Here is a 15,964-nt window from a genome sequence, read left to right on the forward strand (position 1 = left end):
ATTACACTTACATTAACCTTGTGTCAGTACCTCCAGTTGAACTTTGTCTTGTTGTGTGTTTCCCCCTAGCTGTCAGTCTGTGGTTTTGTATTGCCACGTGCTCCTGCTCTACTCCAGCCCCTGTACTCCGTCTCTCACCTGTTTCTCATTATTACCTGTATTCTTGCCGCCTGTATCTTATTGTGCTCAGCCTATCATCTGCCTCTCTGTTTATTGCTCAGTGTGTTTCAGACCTGTGTTTTCACCTGCTTGTTGCCAGATTGGGCTGGTGAATTTTCCTGAGCCTTTCTAGCATTTGTATCTGCCTGCCTGTTGACTCTGCTTGTTTCCCAATTCTGGTTTTTGGATTTCTCTGGACGTTTTGATCTCTGCCTGAACTTTGATGTTGACTTTATTTGCACCTTGGGACTTGTTACTCAATTAATATCACTGTGTGCTCAGTACCGGGTCTGCGATCGGACCCCTGCTCCAGCGTCCTGGCACCTTGTTGGAGTGAGTCTCGGGAGTGACATCAAAGTTCACTGACAGTGGTACAGTGGGGCAGGGCAAACTGCTGGAAAAAATTCTGAAATTTAAAACACACATAATCAAAATATGCATCAATTAATTCATTTTTAATCCTAATGTTTTAGTTATTTTCCCAAATTATCAGATGTCTTTAAGGAAAGGAAATCTGCCATCTTTATCTGGTCTGATTTACATGACCCCAGGCTCACTGATGTGGTTAATGCTTAATTGCCTACTGAAATGCATAACTTACTCCTGAAAACCATTACAATGTTATCCAATTTTAACTTCAAATGATGACTTTTCCTGTCTGAACAAATTAGACATCCAACATTAGGCTGTTTCACAGAGATTGGAAGCAAATTCCAGAATGCAACCTAAATTCTCTCTTCATATTTGCTGTAGAGTGGTTACTTTTTTTCAAATTCTAAGACCTGGCTGTTATGTTGGGAATTACAGATTATTATCCAGGTAAAGGTGGGTGGCAGAATTTAAACACAGGAGATTGTGCAGATGTTGAGATTCCAGAGCAACACACACACAAAAATGCTGCTGGAACTCAGCAAGTTAGGCAGCATCTATGGAGATATTTTGGGCTGAGACCCTTCATCAAGAGGGTATCTTGACTAGGTGTGCAAAAACAGGCATAATGCAAAAGATAATGCAAAACACAAGATGAATTAAAAAGGAGTCAGACGTGTTACAGTCTAGTTAATTTGTTTATTAAAGAGGTTACCATGTACAGTTTTACAAAGGCGCTTATATTTCCAGCTTCTGATACATTTCAACTTTCAATACTCAAAACTATGTTTTTACTTACAGAGGGCACAGACTTATTTAATATGCAGCTCCCCGGATGGAGAACTGTGTGATAAACCGCATAGGTTGAACAAGTTTTAATATACGGTATTTACCAAGCTTTGGTTAATGCAACATTACTGCAGTTACCCTTGCCAAGGGCTGTAACACAGCACGCCAGGTGCCACTGACCACTGAACTAACTCCACCAGTTTCGGAAAATTTCAGCGGCAAACTGCACAGCAGCAACAGTCAGCACTGAGGGTCTCAGAGAACCCACCTCCTCTCAAAGAATGCTCATTCACATGCAACCTGGTGATCCCTATCCAATGAGAGTCAGAGAGTTGACAGTGCCAGGAGAGGTCTGAAAAATCTACTCTTAACAAAATAGATTACAGGCATAGAACGATTGGACAGGCAGAGCCTTTTTCCCAGGCAGAAATGGCTAGTATGAGGGGGCATAACTTTAAGGTGAATGTGACAAAAAATATAGGGGTGGGGTGGGAATGTCAGAGATAAGTTCTTTACACATAGTGATGGGTGCTGGAATGCACTGGCAGGGGTGGTGGCAGAGGCAGATACATTAGGAACATTTCAGAGGCTCTTAGATAAGAACATGGATGATAGAAAAATGCAGAGCAACACAAGAAGGAAGAGTTAGATTGGTGTTAGAGTAGGGTATACGGTCAGCACAGCATCGCAGGCTGAAGGGCCTGTACTGTGCTGTAATGTTCTATAGGTCAGTGATAATAAACATGGTACGGGGTTTTTTCACTTATCCCATTCCCAAATCCTTTCACTTCACTCCATTATTATCTTTTTTGACATTTGAGCTCCCTACAACAGTCCTTTCCTTTCATCCCTTCCTCTCCTCACTTTCCCTGCAATTTAGAGAATCAGGCTTTAATATTTTTCCACTTTGAATGAACCTAGTAGACCTGGAAGTTAACACTCTTATATTTTTATATAAGTTTTATATATTATATTTAAAGTCCTGATCCTTTCAGCTCAGGGTAATAACCGACTGGTAAAACAAAATTGATATCGAAACAGCAATGAAGAATCTTTCTATATCTGTGTGTGACCCTATGGACAAGAGAGAGATGGAGGTAGGTACATGGTGCTTAGAAAAATAGAGGGCTATGGGTAACCCTAGGTAACTTCTGAAGTAAGGCCCACAGCTTTGTGGGCTGAAGGGCCTGTATTGTGCTGTAGGTTTTCTATGTTTCTAATTGTGCACACAGATTGTATTGCCTCACATAAGTATTTCACGATGAGAGGATCAGAATGGAACAGATTAAAGAAATGACTTATTTACTGCCCATTACACCACTGGTGTTTAGGGCAGCAATGAAGGTGCTCCATCTCTGTCTGTCCATACAGTCACACATAGATATTGAAGGATTCTTCATTGCTGTTTCGATATCAGTTTTGTTTTACCAAACAGGGTTGTTAGCCTTGAACTAAAACTCTGAACCTGAAGGACTTTTACTACGGCCTCTACGCTTTGACCAGTTTGCCATGGCTGACGCTACCAAGAGCTAAAGCATAGAGCCCTGGCTCCAGCTCTCCAGGTCATTGAGGCATGCCAGGCTCCAAGCCCTATGAAAAAAATCATATTATTTCTTATATTATATTCATTTATTTCTTCAAGATTACCTTTATTTTTCACATGTACATTGAAGCATACAGTGAAATGTGTTGTGTCAAATCGCGAGCACTGCGCTGGGCAGCCCAGAAGTGTTGCCATGCTTCTGGTGTCAACCTAGTATGCTCTCAACATACCAGCCCTAACTTGTACGTCTCTAGAATGTGGGAGGAAACCCAGGCAGTCACCAGGAGCGTGTACAAACTCCTTACAGACTGCAGCTGGAATCCAACCCCAGTCTTACAGCTGGCACACTGTAAATTGTTGTGGTAACTATATCACTTATCTGCTACCCAAATAGCTCTAATTGGTTGAACAGGGGAAACTCCAACTGCACTCAGGAGCTGGGCACCATCCAGAATAAATTAGCCCACTTTATCTGTACTCCATAATTGCCAGTTTCTCTCCCTGGTGTACTTCTGCCACCTAAAGAATATATTTGGAGTTACTAGTGCTGATACTTCAACAGCATCACACAAGCTTGCACTCCCTACCACCAACCTGTACATTCTCATTTTAAAATCTTTTTTATTATTGAAGATCAACAAAAAGATACATTAATGTCATTATATACAATGAAGAATTAAATTAGCAAATAACTGATTAACAAAGCTAAACAATATATCAGTAAGAAAAATTAAAGTTAATATTTTTTGAAAGAAAAAAGGAAAAAAAAACCCCCTATTTCTTCAGGTCTTTTGCTGTTACCCTTAGATTCTTTCTCACCTCCTTCAGCATAGCACGTGGTGCTCTTGGTGTGATCTTTGCAGGATGCCCACTCCTAGGGAAAGTAGCAACAGGACTGAGCTTCCTCCATTTGTAGACAATTTCTCTTATTGTGGACTGATGAACACTCAGGTCTTCAGAAATGCTTTTGTAGCCTTTTCCAGCTTCATGCATCTCTACAATTCTTCTTTTAAGGTCTTCTGAAAGGTGTTTTGATTGAGGCATGGTGCAGATAAACAGATCTTTCTTGAGAAGAGCAGGCTCTGTCAGTAACCTGACTTTATGTTTCTTTTTCGTAGGGCAGGGCACCTCTACAACCCACACCTCCAATCCCATCTCATTGACTGGAACACCCGACTCCAAATAGCTTTTGCAGTAGACACTAACCCAGAGGTTCGCATACTTTTTCCAATAAATACATGTAATATTGGATCAATTTTCTCAATAAATAAGTGAACATGTATAATGTTTTTGCGATTATTTCTCTAACTGGGTTCTCTATCTAGTTTTAGGACTTACATGAAGATCTGATCACACCTTAGGTCATATTTATGCAGAAAGAGAAAATTCTACAGGGTTCACAAACTTTCTAGCACTGTAAATAGAAGTGCTCGAAGAGACATCATCATGTGTCGTGCCACCAAATTTGTTTATAACAAAATCACATTATTGCACTTTAGAGGTCAAATTACAAAATATATGATAGCTACTATATGTTTTGCATTATCATTTTAACTTTCTTTTTCATGGCTTAAATATCTTCCACTCTAAAGTACTGAATCTGTACGAATAGTTAATTTTTTACATTGATAGAATAGCTCTAATTATAAATTTCCAATTCAGTAACAAAAATAACAATACTTTTCTTCACCCAGGTGCATCTCAAAGATAAACACATTTAAATCAAAGGCATTTACACCAGTGCAAAGCTCCCTCAAGATTGCTCTGGAATATTTCCTTCTGTTACTGGCTCAAGTCTATGGAACATGACTTGGGCCAGTTCATGTTCATTGATCCTGTTTACAGGTACTGTTCTATACATTTGCTAAGTAGGAAATGCAGAAATTGCGTGCAGGAAAAAGAATCTCAGGGTCGTATGTACCCTGATAAGATTTTACTTTGAACTTTGATGACTTTAACTCACAACTTTCTGACCCAGAAATGACGGTACAGTCCAATGAACAGTTGGTTCATTGGCAAGTTCCTCATCACAAGCAATCCTGCAACTTCAGCACACAGCTTGGTTGTCCATATCTTTGTTTTTGTATGTTTATCATAACTATATAAGGGACATGCCTGTCCTAGCACGGAAAGTCAGCCCTGGCAGATTGGGTGGATGAGATCAAGTGAGAGTGGCGGGCATTTCCTCAACACTTCATACAGAGAAACGGCACGACCAGACACAGAAGAAGTCACTGCAACCAATGAAGATCGCAGTTGTGATGACGACTTGTACCACTGGACCCGGACTTTCAAGGTCAAGAGAGCCAAAGTGCAATGGCTTTTCCACTTTATAAACTCTCCTGCACGGGTTTGTTTGTGCAATTCAAATCATCTAACAGAAGAACTGCACAAATCTGTCATTGTTGGATACAACAGACAACCAAATCTATCAGCCAAACAGTATTTAGTTCCTACAGAACTGAGAGCAAATGCAACCTGTAAATGAAAAGCAATGATATTTCTTCAATTCTTTATCAGCTTTAACAATATTGACTTATACATCTTGGTTTAATAGCAAAATGTCTGCATTGATCATTATACAATTCTGTTTTTAAATACACAAGCAAATATCTGTACAGTCAAAATGTTTTGTGTTTTCCACTGTGCTCTTTCACATTGTTACAGACAGCCCGATGAAAACCAGCTGTCTCAACAAACTAGTTTCTCTTTAAGCCAGCAATCAATCTTCTAAAGCCAGGGGTTCCCAACCTATTTTATGCCATGGACCAATACCATTAAGCAAAGGGTCCATGGACCCCAGCTTGGAAAACCCAAAACCGTCCTTAATTGCTAGCATTTAATTGTTATCTTTCTTCCACTGTTCAACCCACTGTACAATCTGTTCCAAGTTTCTTTCCATGTCCTCGGGCATGTTGCTGGCCAGCTGATGCACTATCTCCTCTTGGTAGGATTCCATTGCCTCTTCATATATGGTCTGGAAAATCTCACACTGTATGTTGTCTTGAAGTTTCTTCCCACTGTAACCCCTGAAGAACGATAAACAAAAATTAAACAATTATAATGAGGGCCCTTTTGATCAAAGAAATTTGGTTTGTTACATGTTATAAGCAACATGAGCAAAGCAAAGACTAACACGTTTAATACTGATACTCAGAGCACTTTTCATACAAGTGATGAGGTTCAACCTCCAAAATGACTACAACCTTGTCATAGTTCAGAGGCTTGCATGGCTCAATGGCCTGAACAGCTATGTTGGCTGGAGTCAAGGCTTTATGATTTGGCTCTTGGTAGGGTCACCCGTGCCAAACTAGTCAAAGGGTAAAGGACAGACTAAGAGTGGTCCTCCAGTCCTCCAAGTTCGGAGGGTTCAGCTCAGGGCTAACAACCCTGACTGGTAAAAAAAAGTTACAGAATCAGCAATGACGAATCCCAAGTGCGACGGTATTCCTGAGTCTCCACTCAGGACTTGCATGACTGACAGTAGCGAAAACCAAGAGGAAGCTACTAACACGATGAAGGAAGCCCTGAACACCACAGATGGGGGACCTTCATTACTGCCCTAACCGCCAGCAGCTTAACAGGCAGTAGGTAAGAAGCAAGTAGCTTCTTACTTCTGTCCAGATTACAGAGAAGGCAAATTGATGGGTTGACTTCTTATTTCAATCCCACTATTTAGGAATGGAATTTTCATGTTTCCATCATAGGATGGTGAAACAGTAGAAATGTTTATCATCACATGAAGTAAATTTTTACTCACTTTAGTGAGACAGCATGAGCAGTAATTGTGGAGATATCAGTAGACCATCTTGCCTTCTAAACCGAATGTCTAAGTTTTCTCAGTCAATCAAAGACAATGGTTCAGATTAACATAATCCAGAATTATAAAGATTTAGAGATTAGCTTTATTTGCCATTTACAGAAACAACTAACACAGTCCGAGGATGTACTGGAGGCAGCTCACAAGTGTTGTCATGCTTCTGCCGCTATCATAGCTGCCCATGGCTTACCAACTCTAACCCCGACACCTTTGGAATATGGGAGGAAACTGTTCAGCCCAGAGGGAAGCCATGTTCTCACGGGGAGAAAATAGTAGAATTAAGCCATTTAACCCACCGAGCCTGCTCTGCCATTTCATCATAGCTGAGCCATTTCCTTCAGCCCCAATCTTCTGCCTTCTCCCCAAAACCCTTATATCACCTTTCTCTGCAATTTCCTAAAGATCAGTTCAACTAATGAGTAACTAGGGTGATTTTTTTTTAGGGGTAACAGTACATGTACAATGAACTACTTTGAGAACACTGCATGTTAGAGGAATAGGCAAACCCAGTACCTGTTTTCTAATCTGTCATACAAGATTGAGTTGTCTGTTCGAAGGACAAAGACAATGTGGAACCATCGCTCTGGGAAGAAGTCACACCCATGGTAATCCACAATTACCCCACCTTCATTCATCTTCTCCTCAAGTTCGTCAATCACCTACAAAGCAAGTTCCATTAGTCAAAGTCAAAAGCCAAAATATTATGAATGTTTAATCAGTTACCATATACTAACTTGGGATTTATTTTCTTGCAGATGTTTACAGGAAATGTGGAATTTATGAAAAAATCTATAATTAAACAAAGACTTACAGATAACCAATGAGCAAAAGACAAATTGTGCAAATAAAAAAAAATACTATTAATACCAAGAATGAGTTGTAAAGAGTCACTGAAAGTGAAAGTACAAGTTGCAGAATGTGGTGATTGAAGTTATTCACACCAATTCAATAACTTTTCCTCAACCCGATGGTGTAAGACCTATGGCTTCTGTACCTTCTCCGTTAGTAGCAGCGAGAAGAAAGCATGTCCTGGATGGCGGGTGATGCTGCTTTCTTGTAGCAGAGCTCCTTATAGATGTGCTCAATGGTGGGGATGACCTTGCCTGTGATGTACTGGGCTGTATCCACCACTTTCTGTAGACTTTTCTGTTCCTGGGCATTGGTGTTTCTATATCAGGCCGTGATACAGCCAGTTAGTATACTCTCCACTGTGCAACTATGGAAGTTTGTGGTGAGGGTAGAACAAGCCAGAGATATCTTGGTTCAGTTATTTAATAAACAACAAATGTTGAAACCCAAATCCTACCCAAAACACAGAAAATAAAAATATTATTGATAGTGGACAGGGCAAGGACTGAAAGTCATAAAAATGAGAGATGTTGAAAATTGAAAGCAACACACAAAGAATGCTGGAGGGGCTGAGCAGGTGCTGCCTAACCTGCTGAGTTCCTCCAGAATTTTGTATGTGTTGCTAAGGAATGAAAATCCAAGGTTTCATTCAGGCAACAAGTACAACCTGGTTGTTTTACAACTTAGTTGATTCCTTCCCTGCTCTATTCCAATGCTCATACACGATTATGTAAAGAAGTCTAACTTTCCTGGTTAGAAACATAGAAAACCTACAGCACAATACAGGCCCTTTGGCCCACAAAGCTGTGCCGAACATGTCCTTACCTGAGAAATTACCTAGGGTTACCCACAGCCCTCTATTTTTCTGAGCTCCATATGCCTGTCCAGGAGTCTCTTAAAAGACCCTATCGTATCCGCCTCCACCACCATCGCCAGCAGCCATACACTCACCACTCTGCATAAAAAAATTTACCCAATTTCTCCTCTGCACCTACTTCCAAGCACCTTAAAACTGTGCCCTCTCATGTTAGCCATTTCAGCCCTGGGAAACAGCCTCTAAAGATCCACACAATCAATGCCTCTCACCATCGTATACACCTCTATCAGGTCACCTCTCATCCTCCATTGCTCAAAGGAAAAAGGGCCGAGTTCACTCAAACTATTCTCATAAGGCATGCTCCCCAATTCAGGCAACATCCTTGTAAATCTCTCCACTCTTTCTATGGTTTCCACATCCTTCCTGTAGTGAGGCGACCAGAACTAAGCACAGTACTCCAAGTGGGGTCTGACCAGGGTCCTATACAGCTGCAACATTACCTCTCGGCTCCTGAATTCAATTCCACGATTGATGAAGGCCAATACACCATACGCCTTCTTAACCACAGAATCAATCTGCGCAGTAGCTTTGAGTGTCCTATGGACTCGGAGCCCAAGATCCCTCTGATCCTCCACACTGCCAAGTCTTACCGTTAGTACTATATTCTGCCATCATACTTGACCTACCAAAATGAATCATTTCACAATTATCTGGGTTGAACTCCATCTGCCACTTCTCAGCCCAGTTTTGCATCCTATCAATGTCCTGCTTCAACCTCTGACAGCTCTCCACACTATCCACAACACTTCCAACCTTTGTGTCATCAGCAAATGTACTAACCCATCCCTCCACTTCTTCAAACACGAGGAAATCTGCAGATGCTGGAAATTCAAGCAACAACACACACAAAAGCGCTGTCGACGTTTCGGGCCGACCCTTCGTCAGGACTAACCGTAAGGAAAGATAGTAAGAGATTTGAAAGTACTTCTCCACTTCTTCATCCAAGTCATTTATAAAAATCACAAAGAGTAAGGGGCCCAGAACAGATCCCTGAGGTACTCCACTCGTGACCGACCTCCATACAGAATATGACTCATCGACAATCACTCATTGCCTTCTGTGAGCAAACCAGTTCTGGATCCTCAAAGCAATTTCCCTTTGGATCCCATGCCTCCTTACTTTCTCAATAAGCCTTGCATGGGGTTATCTTGTCAAATGCCTTGCTGAAATCCATATACACTACATCTACTGCTCTACCTCCATCAATATGTTTAGTCACATCTTCAAAATATTCAATCAGGCTCGTAAGGCACGACCTGCCTTTCACAAAGCCATGCTGACAATTTCTAATCATATTATGCCTCTACAAATATTCATAAATCCTGCCTCTCAGGATCTTCTCCATCAACTTACCAACTACTGAAGTAAGAATCACTGGTCAATAAATTCCTAGGCTATCTCTACTCCCTTTCTTGAATAATGGAACAACATCTGAAACCCTCCAATCTTCGGGAACCTCTCCCGTCCCCATTGATGATGCAAAGATCATCACCAGAGGCTTAGCAATCTCCTCCCTCGCCTCCCACAGTAGCCTAGGGTACATCTCATCTGGTCCTGGTAACTTATCCAACTTGATGCTTTCCAAAAGCTCCAGCACATCTTCTTTCTTAATATCTACATGCTCAAGCTTTTCAGTCCACTGTAAGTCATCCCTACAATCACCAAGATCCTTTTCTGTAGTGAATACTGAAGCAAAGTATTCATTAAGTACCTCTGCTATCCCCTCTGGTTCCATACACACTTTTCCACTGTCACACTTGATTGGTGCTATTCTCTCATGTCTTATCCTCTTACTCTTCACATACTTGAAGAATGCCTTGGGGTTTTCCTTAATCCTGTCCGCCAAGGCCTTCTCATGGCCACTTCTGACTCTCCTAAGTTCTTTCTTGAGCTCCTTCCTGCTAGCCTTATAATCTTCTAGCTCTCTTTCATTACCTAGCTTTTTGAACCTTTCATAAGCTCTTTTCTTCTTGACTAGATTTCTTCCCCCAAGCTATCAGACTCCTCAATACCCAGAGCCTGGACTGACACCAACTTACTGCCCTCTACTGTGCCTATTGTCTTGTTTATTATTTATGGTAATGCCTGCACTGTTTTGTGCACTTTATGTAGTCCGGGGTTGGTCTATAGTCTAGTGTAGTTTTTTCTGTGTTGTTTTACGTAGTTAAGTGGAGTTTTTGTATTGTTTCATGTAGCACCATGGTTCTGAAAAACGTTGCCTCATTTTTACTGTGCACTGTACCAGCAGTTATGGTCGAAATGACAATAAAAAGTGACATGATGTGAACAGCCTTGTACACCACAGTTTCTGTACCCTACCATCCTTTCCCTGTCTCATTGGAATGTACCTATACAGAACTCCATGCAAATATCCCCTGAACATCTGCCACATTTCTTCCGTACATTTCCCTGAGAACATCTGTTTCTAATTTATGCTTCCAAGTTCCTGTCTGATAGCCTCAAGTTCCTTGATTTAAGCTGACGTTTGGGATTGAACAAATCAACACAAAATAAATGGGCAGATGTTTGAAATGCATTGTGGATGATAGTAAGTTTTCTATTGCAATACTCACCCTGTCTTCATCCAGAATGGGACACGAATATTCTTCATCATAGCCTTCATACAGCTGACCTTTGCAGATATGGTTTATAGAAAAAACAGACTGGTTTATAGCTGTCTCCTGACTAGCAACATCCATTAGGAGAGAAAGGTACAGATACATTCACAAATATTAAACTCATATTGATACATAATATAATTCCAGGTAATTGGGACACATCAGGACCAGTACATTTTGCAAAAGTTTTATACTTAAAAAGGTATAAAAATGACAAATTGAGTTAACAAATTTAGTATTTAAATGAAAATAAATTAGAACATTACCAATACTACTACAGTACTGGAAAACTGTATTAGTTCCTAATAGTTATTGATGGAGGAATTATTCACTGTACGAAAATGTATATTTTCGATTGACTGTAAGTGAGCAAAACTGGCAGAGACACTGAGTGCAGATAGTGGACTGCCTTTAGACAGTGCTCTCAACGATTGTATCCTCCATATCTTCATTTTAATTGTAACATTAAAGAAGATTGCTGTTATTTTCAAATTCTTCTTAGTTCCTAACTTGTTTAAGTAGTGAAATTGTTTCAATTCCACCCCTGGCCATTTCTGGCATCTCCAAACCTGAATGCTTGAAACTGCTGTGAGCAAAACAGTTGTGAATTGTCTCACTCTTTATTAAGTCATCCATCAGTGACAAAAATCACTGACATCAGTGACAAAAAAATGTCTCCTGATCAAGCTGCATAGTGTCCCAAATAAACAGAGCGAATCTGGCTATTTTGTTGATTTATTTTTGTTTTTTTAAGAGTTGTCCCGATTAACTAATGGCCCAATCAACCAGAATCCACTGCATATAAAATCAGGGCGAGAATTACCACACAACAGTATCAAGCAATGGTCATCACCACCCAGAGGTTTTTTCTATCTAAACTCAAAATGTTCATGCCTTCACCTGAACACAACATTCACTATTACGTTTAAATAAGGAAATCCATCAAGTAAGCTAAGGTAATTGTTTCTAAAATCAATTGCTTTACAGGACAAACATTTCATCACTTACATCCTGTTATTACAGTTTATGAAATGTCACACTTAGTACAAAGACTTTACATATTTTTTGAAATATTTAATTGTCATTTTTAGTAATGCAAACATTCAGTCAATTTTGTCATTTAGTCAAACATTAGGCAATTTGTCCAGACACTGTAAATCTTTTCTGCAGCTGCTGAAAATTCAGTAGTGTGAACATCCTTTAATTAATGGAGCTAAATTAATTTATGTCAAATGATGTTTCCTGTCACTGGCTTTAATTTGCTGAAAATTTAAAAAAGGAAATATATTAGTGCTTACTGGGAATGGAAGTACATATTCTGGAGCTGCGATATCAATCCTTTTTTTAAAAATGAAATTCAAACTTTTTGAGAATTGCTAGTATCACTTAGTGAAGCGATGTAGATTTTTAGAAATGTTTTCATGTGTTATATGACCTGGCTACAAACCACCATAGCTCATGACTGTTCCCGTAATTGCAAGATGCAAATCTATACTCACCTTCCTTTGCCAGTTCTCCCACATTCACATACGTCAGTCCAGTTCTTCCAGCTAACTCTTTACCGAGGGTGGTTTTCCCAACACCTGGAGTACCTGCCAGGATAAAGACTGCTGTGACCGATTGTTACAGCATCCCTGTGGGAATACTCCCCACCTACCTTCCAGAGTGTAGTGTCACAATGCACAACATCAATGCTTTCTCTCTCCCACGAGGATTTACAGTTTCACACAATTGTATTATTCTTTTCATGGTGGTTCATAATCACAGACTTTATGATAGATTCCAGTATCTTCTCCCACTATCTCATTGAGCTGACAAGTTTTAAATTTCCAGTTTCTTTTGTCTCTCTCTCTCTCTCCTTTGTGATTACATTTGGGACCCTTCAATATACAGGAACCATTGCAGCATTTTTTTAAACTTTGGCAGATAAAAAGTATATCACCATCTCTGAAGTCACCACTATCAAATATCATTAGATCCTTGAAATGAATCAATTTTCAAGCTTGCTAACCTCTATTACAATGTTTTGAAAATTAATGCTAGCTTTATTTTACTTCCCCATTTCCTTCAGCCTTCACTACTTCTGGGAGTTCTGTCTTTGTACTTTTCCCTGTATAATGCAATGTAACTTGCACGCAACACTTCTGCTGGCAGCTTGTTCCACTCTCTCACAACCCTCTGAGTGAAGAAGTTTCCCCTCATGTTCCCCTTAAGCATTTCACCTTTCACCCTTAACCCATTACGTCTTGTTGTAGTCCCACCCAACCTCCATGGGAAAACTGTCTATACCCTTCATAATTTTTTTAACCTCCTTCAAATCTCCTCTCAATCTTCTGTGTTCTAAGAAATAAAATCCTAACCTACTCAATAGTGTAACAGAACAACAAACACAAACGCTGGAGGAATTCAGCAGATCAGGCAGCAAATAGAGGGGAATAAACAGTTAACATTTTGGGCTGAGACCCTTCATCATGGATGGAATGGAAGGGGGGAGAAACCAGAAGCCAATGTAACAGAAAGAGCGTTCTGAAGTTATAACTAGCAGAGTAGAGGGAACATTCCATGTAGCTTATCTCAGTTGTCAGATGTTGTAGCACCCTTAGAAACTTTAACAATACTAGACAAATGTAAATCCTCACTGGGAATATATACTGCCCCCCCACTTTTATGCCATTTGCCTCCACTCCTCTACCCACTGACTCCTCCAGCATTTTGAGCAACAAGCAGATTTTTCTGTTTCCACCAGCATATTGATTTTTGCCCCGAAAAAAAACTCACCCCATGCACAAGCAATGGTTAAACTAAACTAGCTTGCCCTCTTTTACCCTACCCAGACAACCCATCACACACCACTCCCTACCCCTACCACAATCTCACCCCAAAGCAACCCCCCTCCCCACACATCTTTCAGAAAGAAATCCGGGGGTCCCTCTATGGTTACTCACAATTCCTGTCCCTCCTTCCCCGATACATCCCACTCCCGCACGATGAGGACATTTGGCTATCTCTACGTGATAAGACACCACGCACATACACGCCTCATACATATAAACTCATGACCCCATACAGACCCCCCACCCCCCTAACCTGTGAGGAGGTTATTCAGCATCTCTCTATGGTGACAGACACCACACACGTAAACCCCTGACCCCCATACACAGACCCACACCTCCGACCTGTGAGGACAATATTCGGCATCTCTCCATAGTGACAGACATCACACTTAAATCCCTGACCCCCATACACAGACCCAAACCCCCCACCTGTGAGGAGGATATTCAGCGTCTCTCCATGCTGAAAGACGCCACACACTTACACGCCAGACCCCATACAGACCCACACCCCTCACCTGTGAGGAGATAAGGCCGTCTCTCCATAAATGACAGAAACCACACAGGTAAACCCCTGATCCCCCTACTCAAACTCAGACCCACACCCTTCACCTGTGAGGAGGATATTCGGCCGTCTCTCCATGCTGAAAGACGCCACACACTTACACGCCAGACCCCATACAGACCCACACCCCTCACCTGTGAGGAGATAAGGCCGTCTCTCCATAAATGACAGAAACCACACAGGTAAACCCCTGATCCCCCTACTCAAACTCAGACCCACACCCTTCACCTGTGAGGAGGATATTCGGCCGTCTCTCCATGCTGAAAGACGCCACACACTTACACGCCAGACCCCATACAGACCCACACCCCTCACCTGTGAGGAGATAAGGCCGTCTCTCCATAAATGACAGAAACCACACAGGTAAACCCCTGATCCCCCTACTCAAACTCAGACCCACACCCTTCACCTGTGAGGAGGATATTCGGCCGTCTCTCCATGCTGAAAGACGCCACACACTTACACGCCAGACCCCATACAGACCCACACCCCTCACCTGTGAGGAGATAAGGCCGTCTCTCCATAAATGACAGAAACCACACAGGTAAACCCCTGATCCCCCTACTCAAACTCAGACCCACACCCTTCACCTGTGAGGGGGATATTCGGCCGTCTCTCCATGCTGAAAGACGCCACACACTTACACGCCAGACCCCATACAGACCCACACCCCTCACCTGTGAGGAGGATATTCGGCCGTCTCTCCATGCTGAAAGACGCCACACACTTACACGCCAGACCCCATACAGACCCACACCCCTCACCTGTGAGGAGATAAGGCCGTCTCTCCATAAATGACAGAAACCACACAGGTAAACCCCTGATCCCCCTACTCAAACTCAGACCCACACCCTTCACCTGTGAGGAGGATATTCGGCCGTCTCTCCATGCTGAAAGACGCCACACACTTACACGCCAGACCCCATACAGACCCACACCCCTCACCTGTGAGGAGATAAGGCCGTCTCTCCATAAATGACAGAAACCACACAGGTAAACCCCTGATCCCCCTACTCAAACTCAGACCCACACCCTTCACCTGTGAGGAGGATATTCGGCCGTCTCTCCATGCTGAAAGACGCCACACACTTACACGCCAGACCCCATACAGACCCACACCCCTCACCTGTGAGGAGGATATTCGGCCGTCTCTCCATGCTGAAAGACGCCACACACTTACACCCCAGACCCCATACAGACCCATACCCCTCACCTGTGAGGAGATAAGGCCGTCTCTCCATGCTGAAAGACGCCACACACTTACACCCCAGACCCCATACAGACCCACACCCCTCACCTGTGAGGAGGATATTCGGCCGTCTCTCCATGCTGATAGACACGAGCACCCACCCGTGGGGTCTTTCGCTCGACTTGAGCCGCCTCCCTCTGCGTCACGGCTCGTTCGGCTCACTGCCGGAATAATCAGAAACATTTCACGCACATACAGACCACTCCCAATAATTCAATATTGATTGTGTGGGAAACATTGGCTCTCCCGATACCGTCGCTACATCAAGGAACATAACGGGCAAAATTCTGGATAA

General features: G+C 42.0%; 1 protein-coding gene across 2 annotated transcripts; it reads right to left on the bottom strand.

Moving 5' to 3' along the window:
- Nucleotides 1–1,218: 1,218 nt before the first annotated feature.
- ak6 (adenylate kinase 6) lies at nt 1,219–15,819 on the bottom strand. Of its 2 annotated transcripts, none has more exons than XM_059969412.1 (5): nt 15,718–15,819; nt 12,524–12,616; nt 10,980–11,038; nt 7,194–7,339; nt 1,219–5,889 (listed from the first exon to the last, which is right to left on the bottom strand). In XM_059969412.1, the coding sequence occupies exons 1-5, from the start codon at nt 15,746–15,748 to the stop codon at nt 5,700–5,702; spliced, it is 519 nt and encodes a 172-aa protein (XP_059825395.1). In that variant the 5' UTR covers nt 15,749–15,819; the 3' UTR covers nt 1,219–5,699. The 2 variants fall into 2 exon arrangements, with proteins under 2 accessions (XP_059825395.1, XP_059825394.1); XM_059969411.1 differs by lacking the exon at nt 15,718–15,819 and adding an exon at nt 14,468–14,502.
- Between the last annotated feature and the right edge of the window lie 145 nt (nt 15,820–15,964).

Source organism: Hypanus sabinus, chromosome 5 (assembly GCF_030144855.1).
Source record: "Hypanus sabinus isolate sHypSab1 chromosome 5, sHypSab1.hap1, whole genome shotgun sequence".
NCBI classification, from domain to species: Eukaryota; Metazoa; Chordata; class Chondrichthyes; order Myliobatiformes; family Dasyatidae; genus Hypanus; species Hypanus sabinus.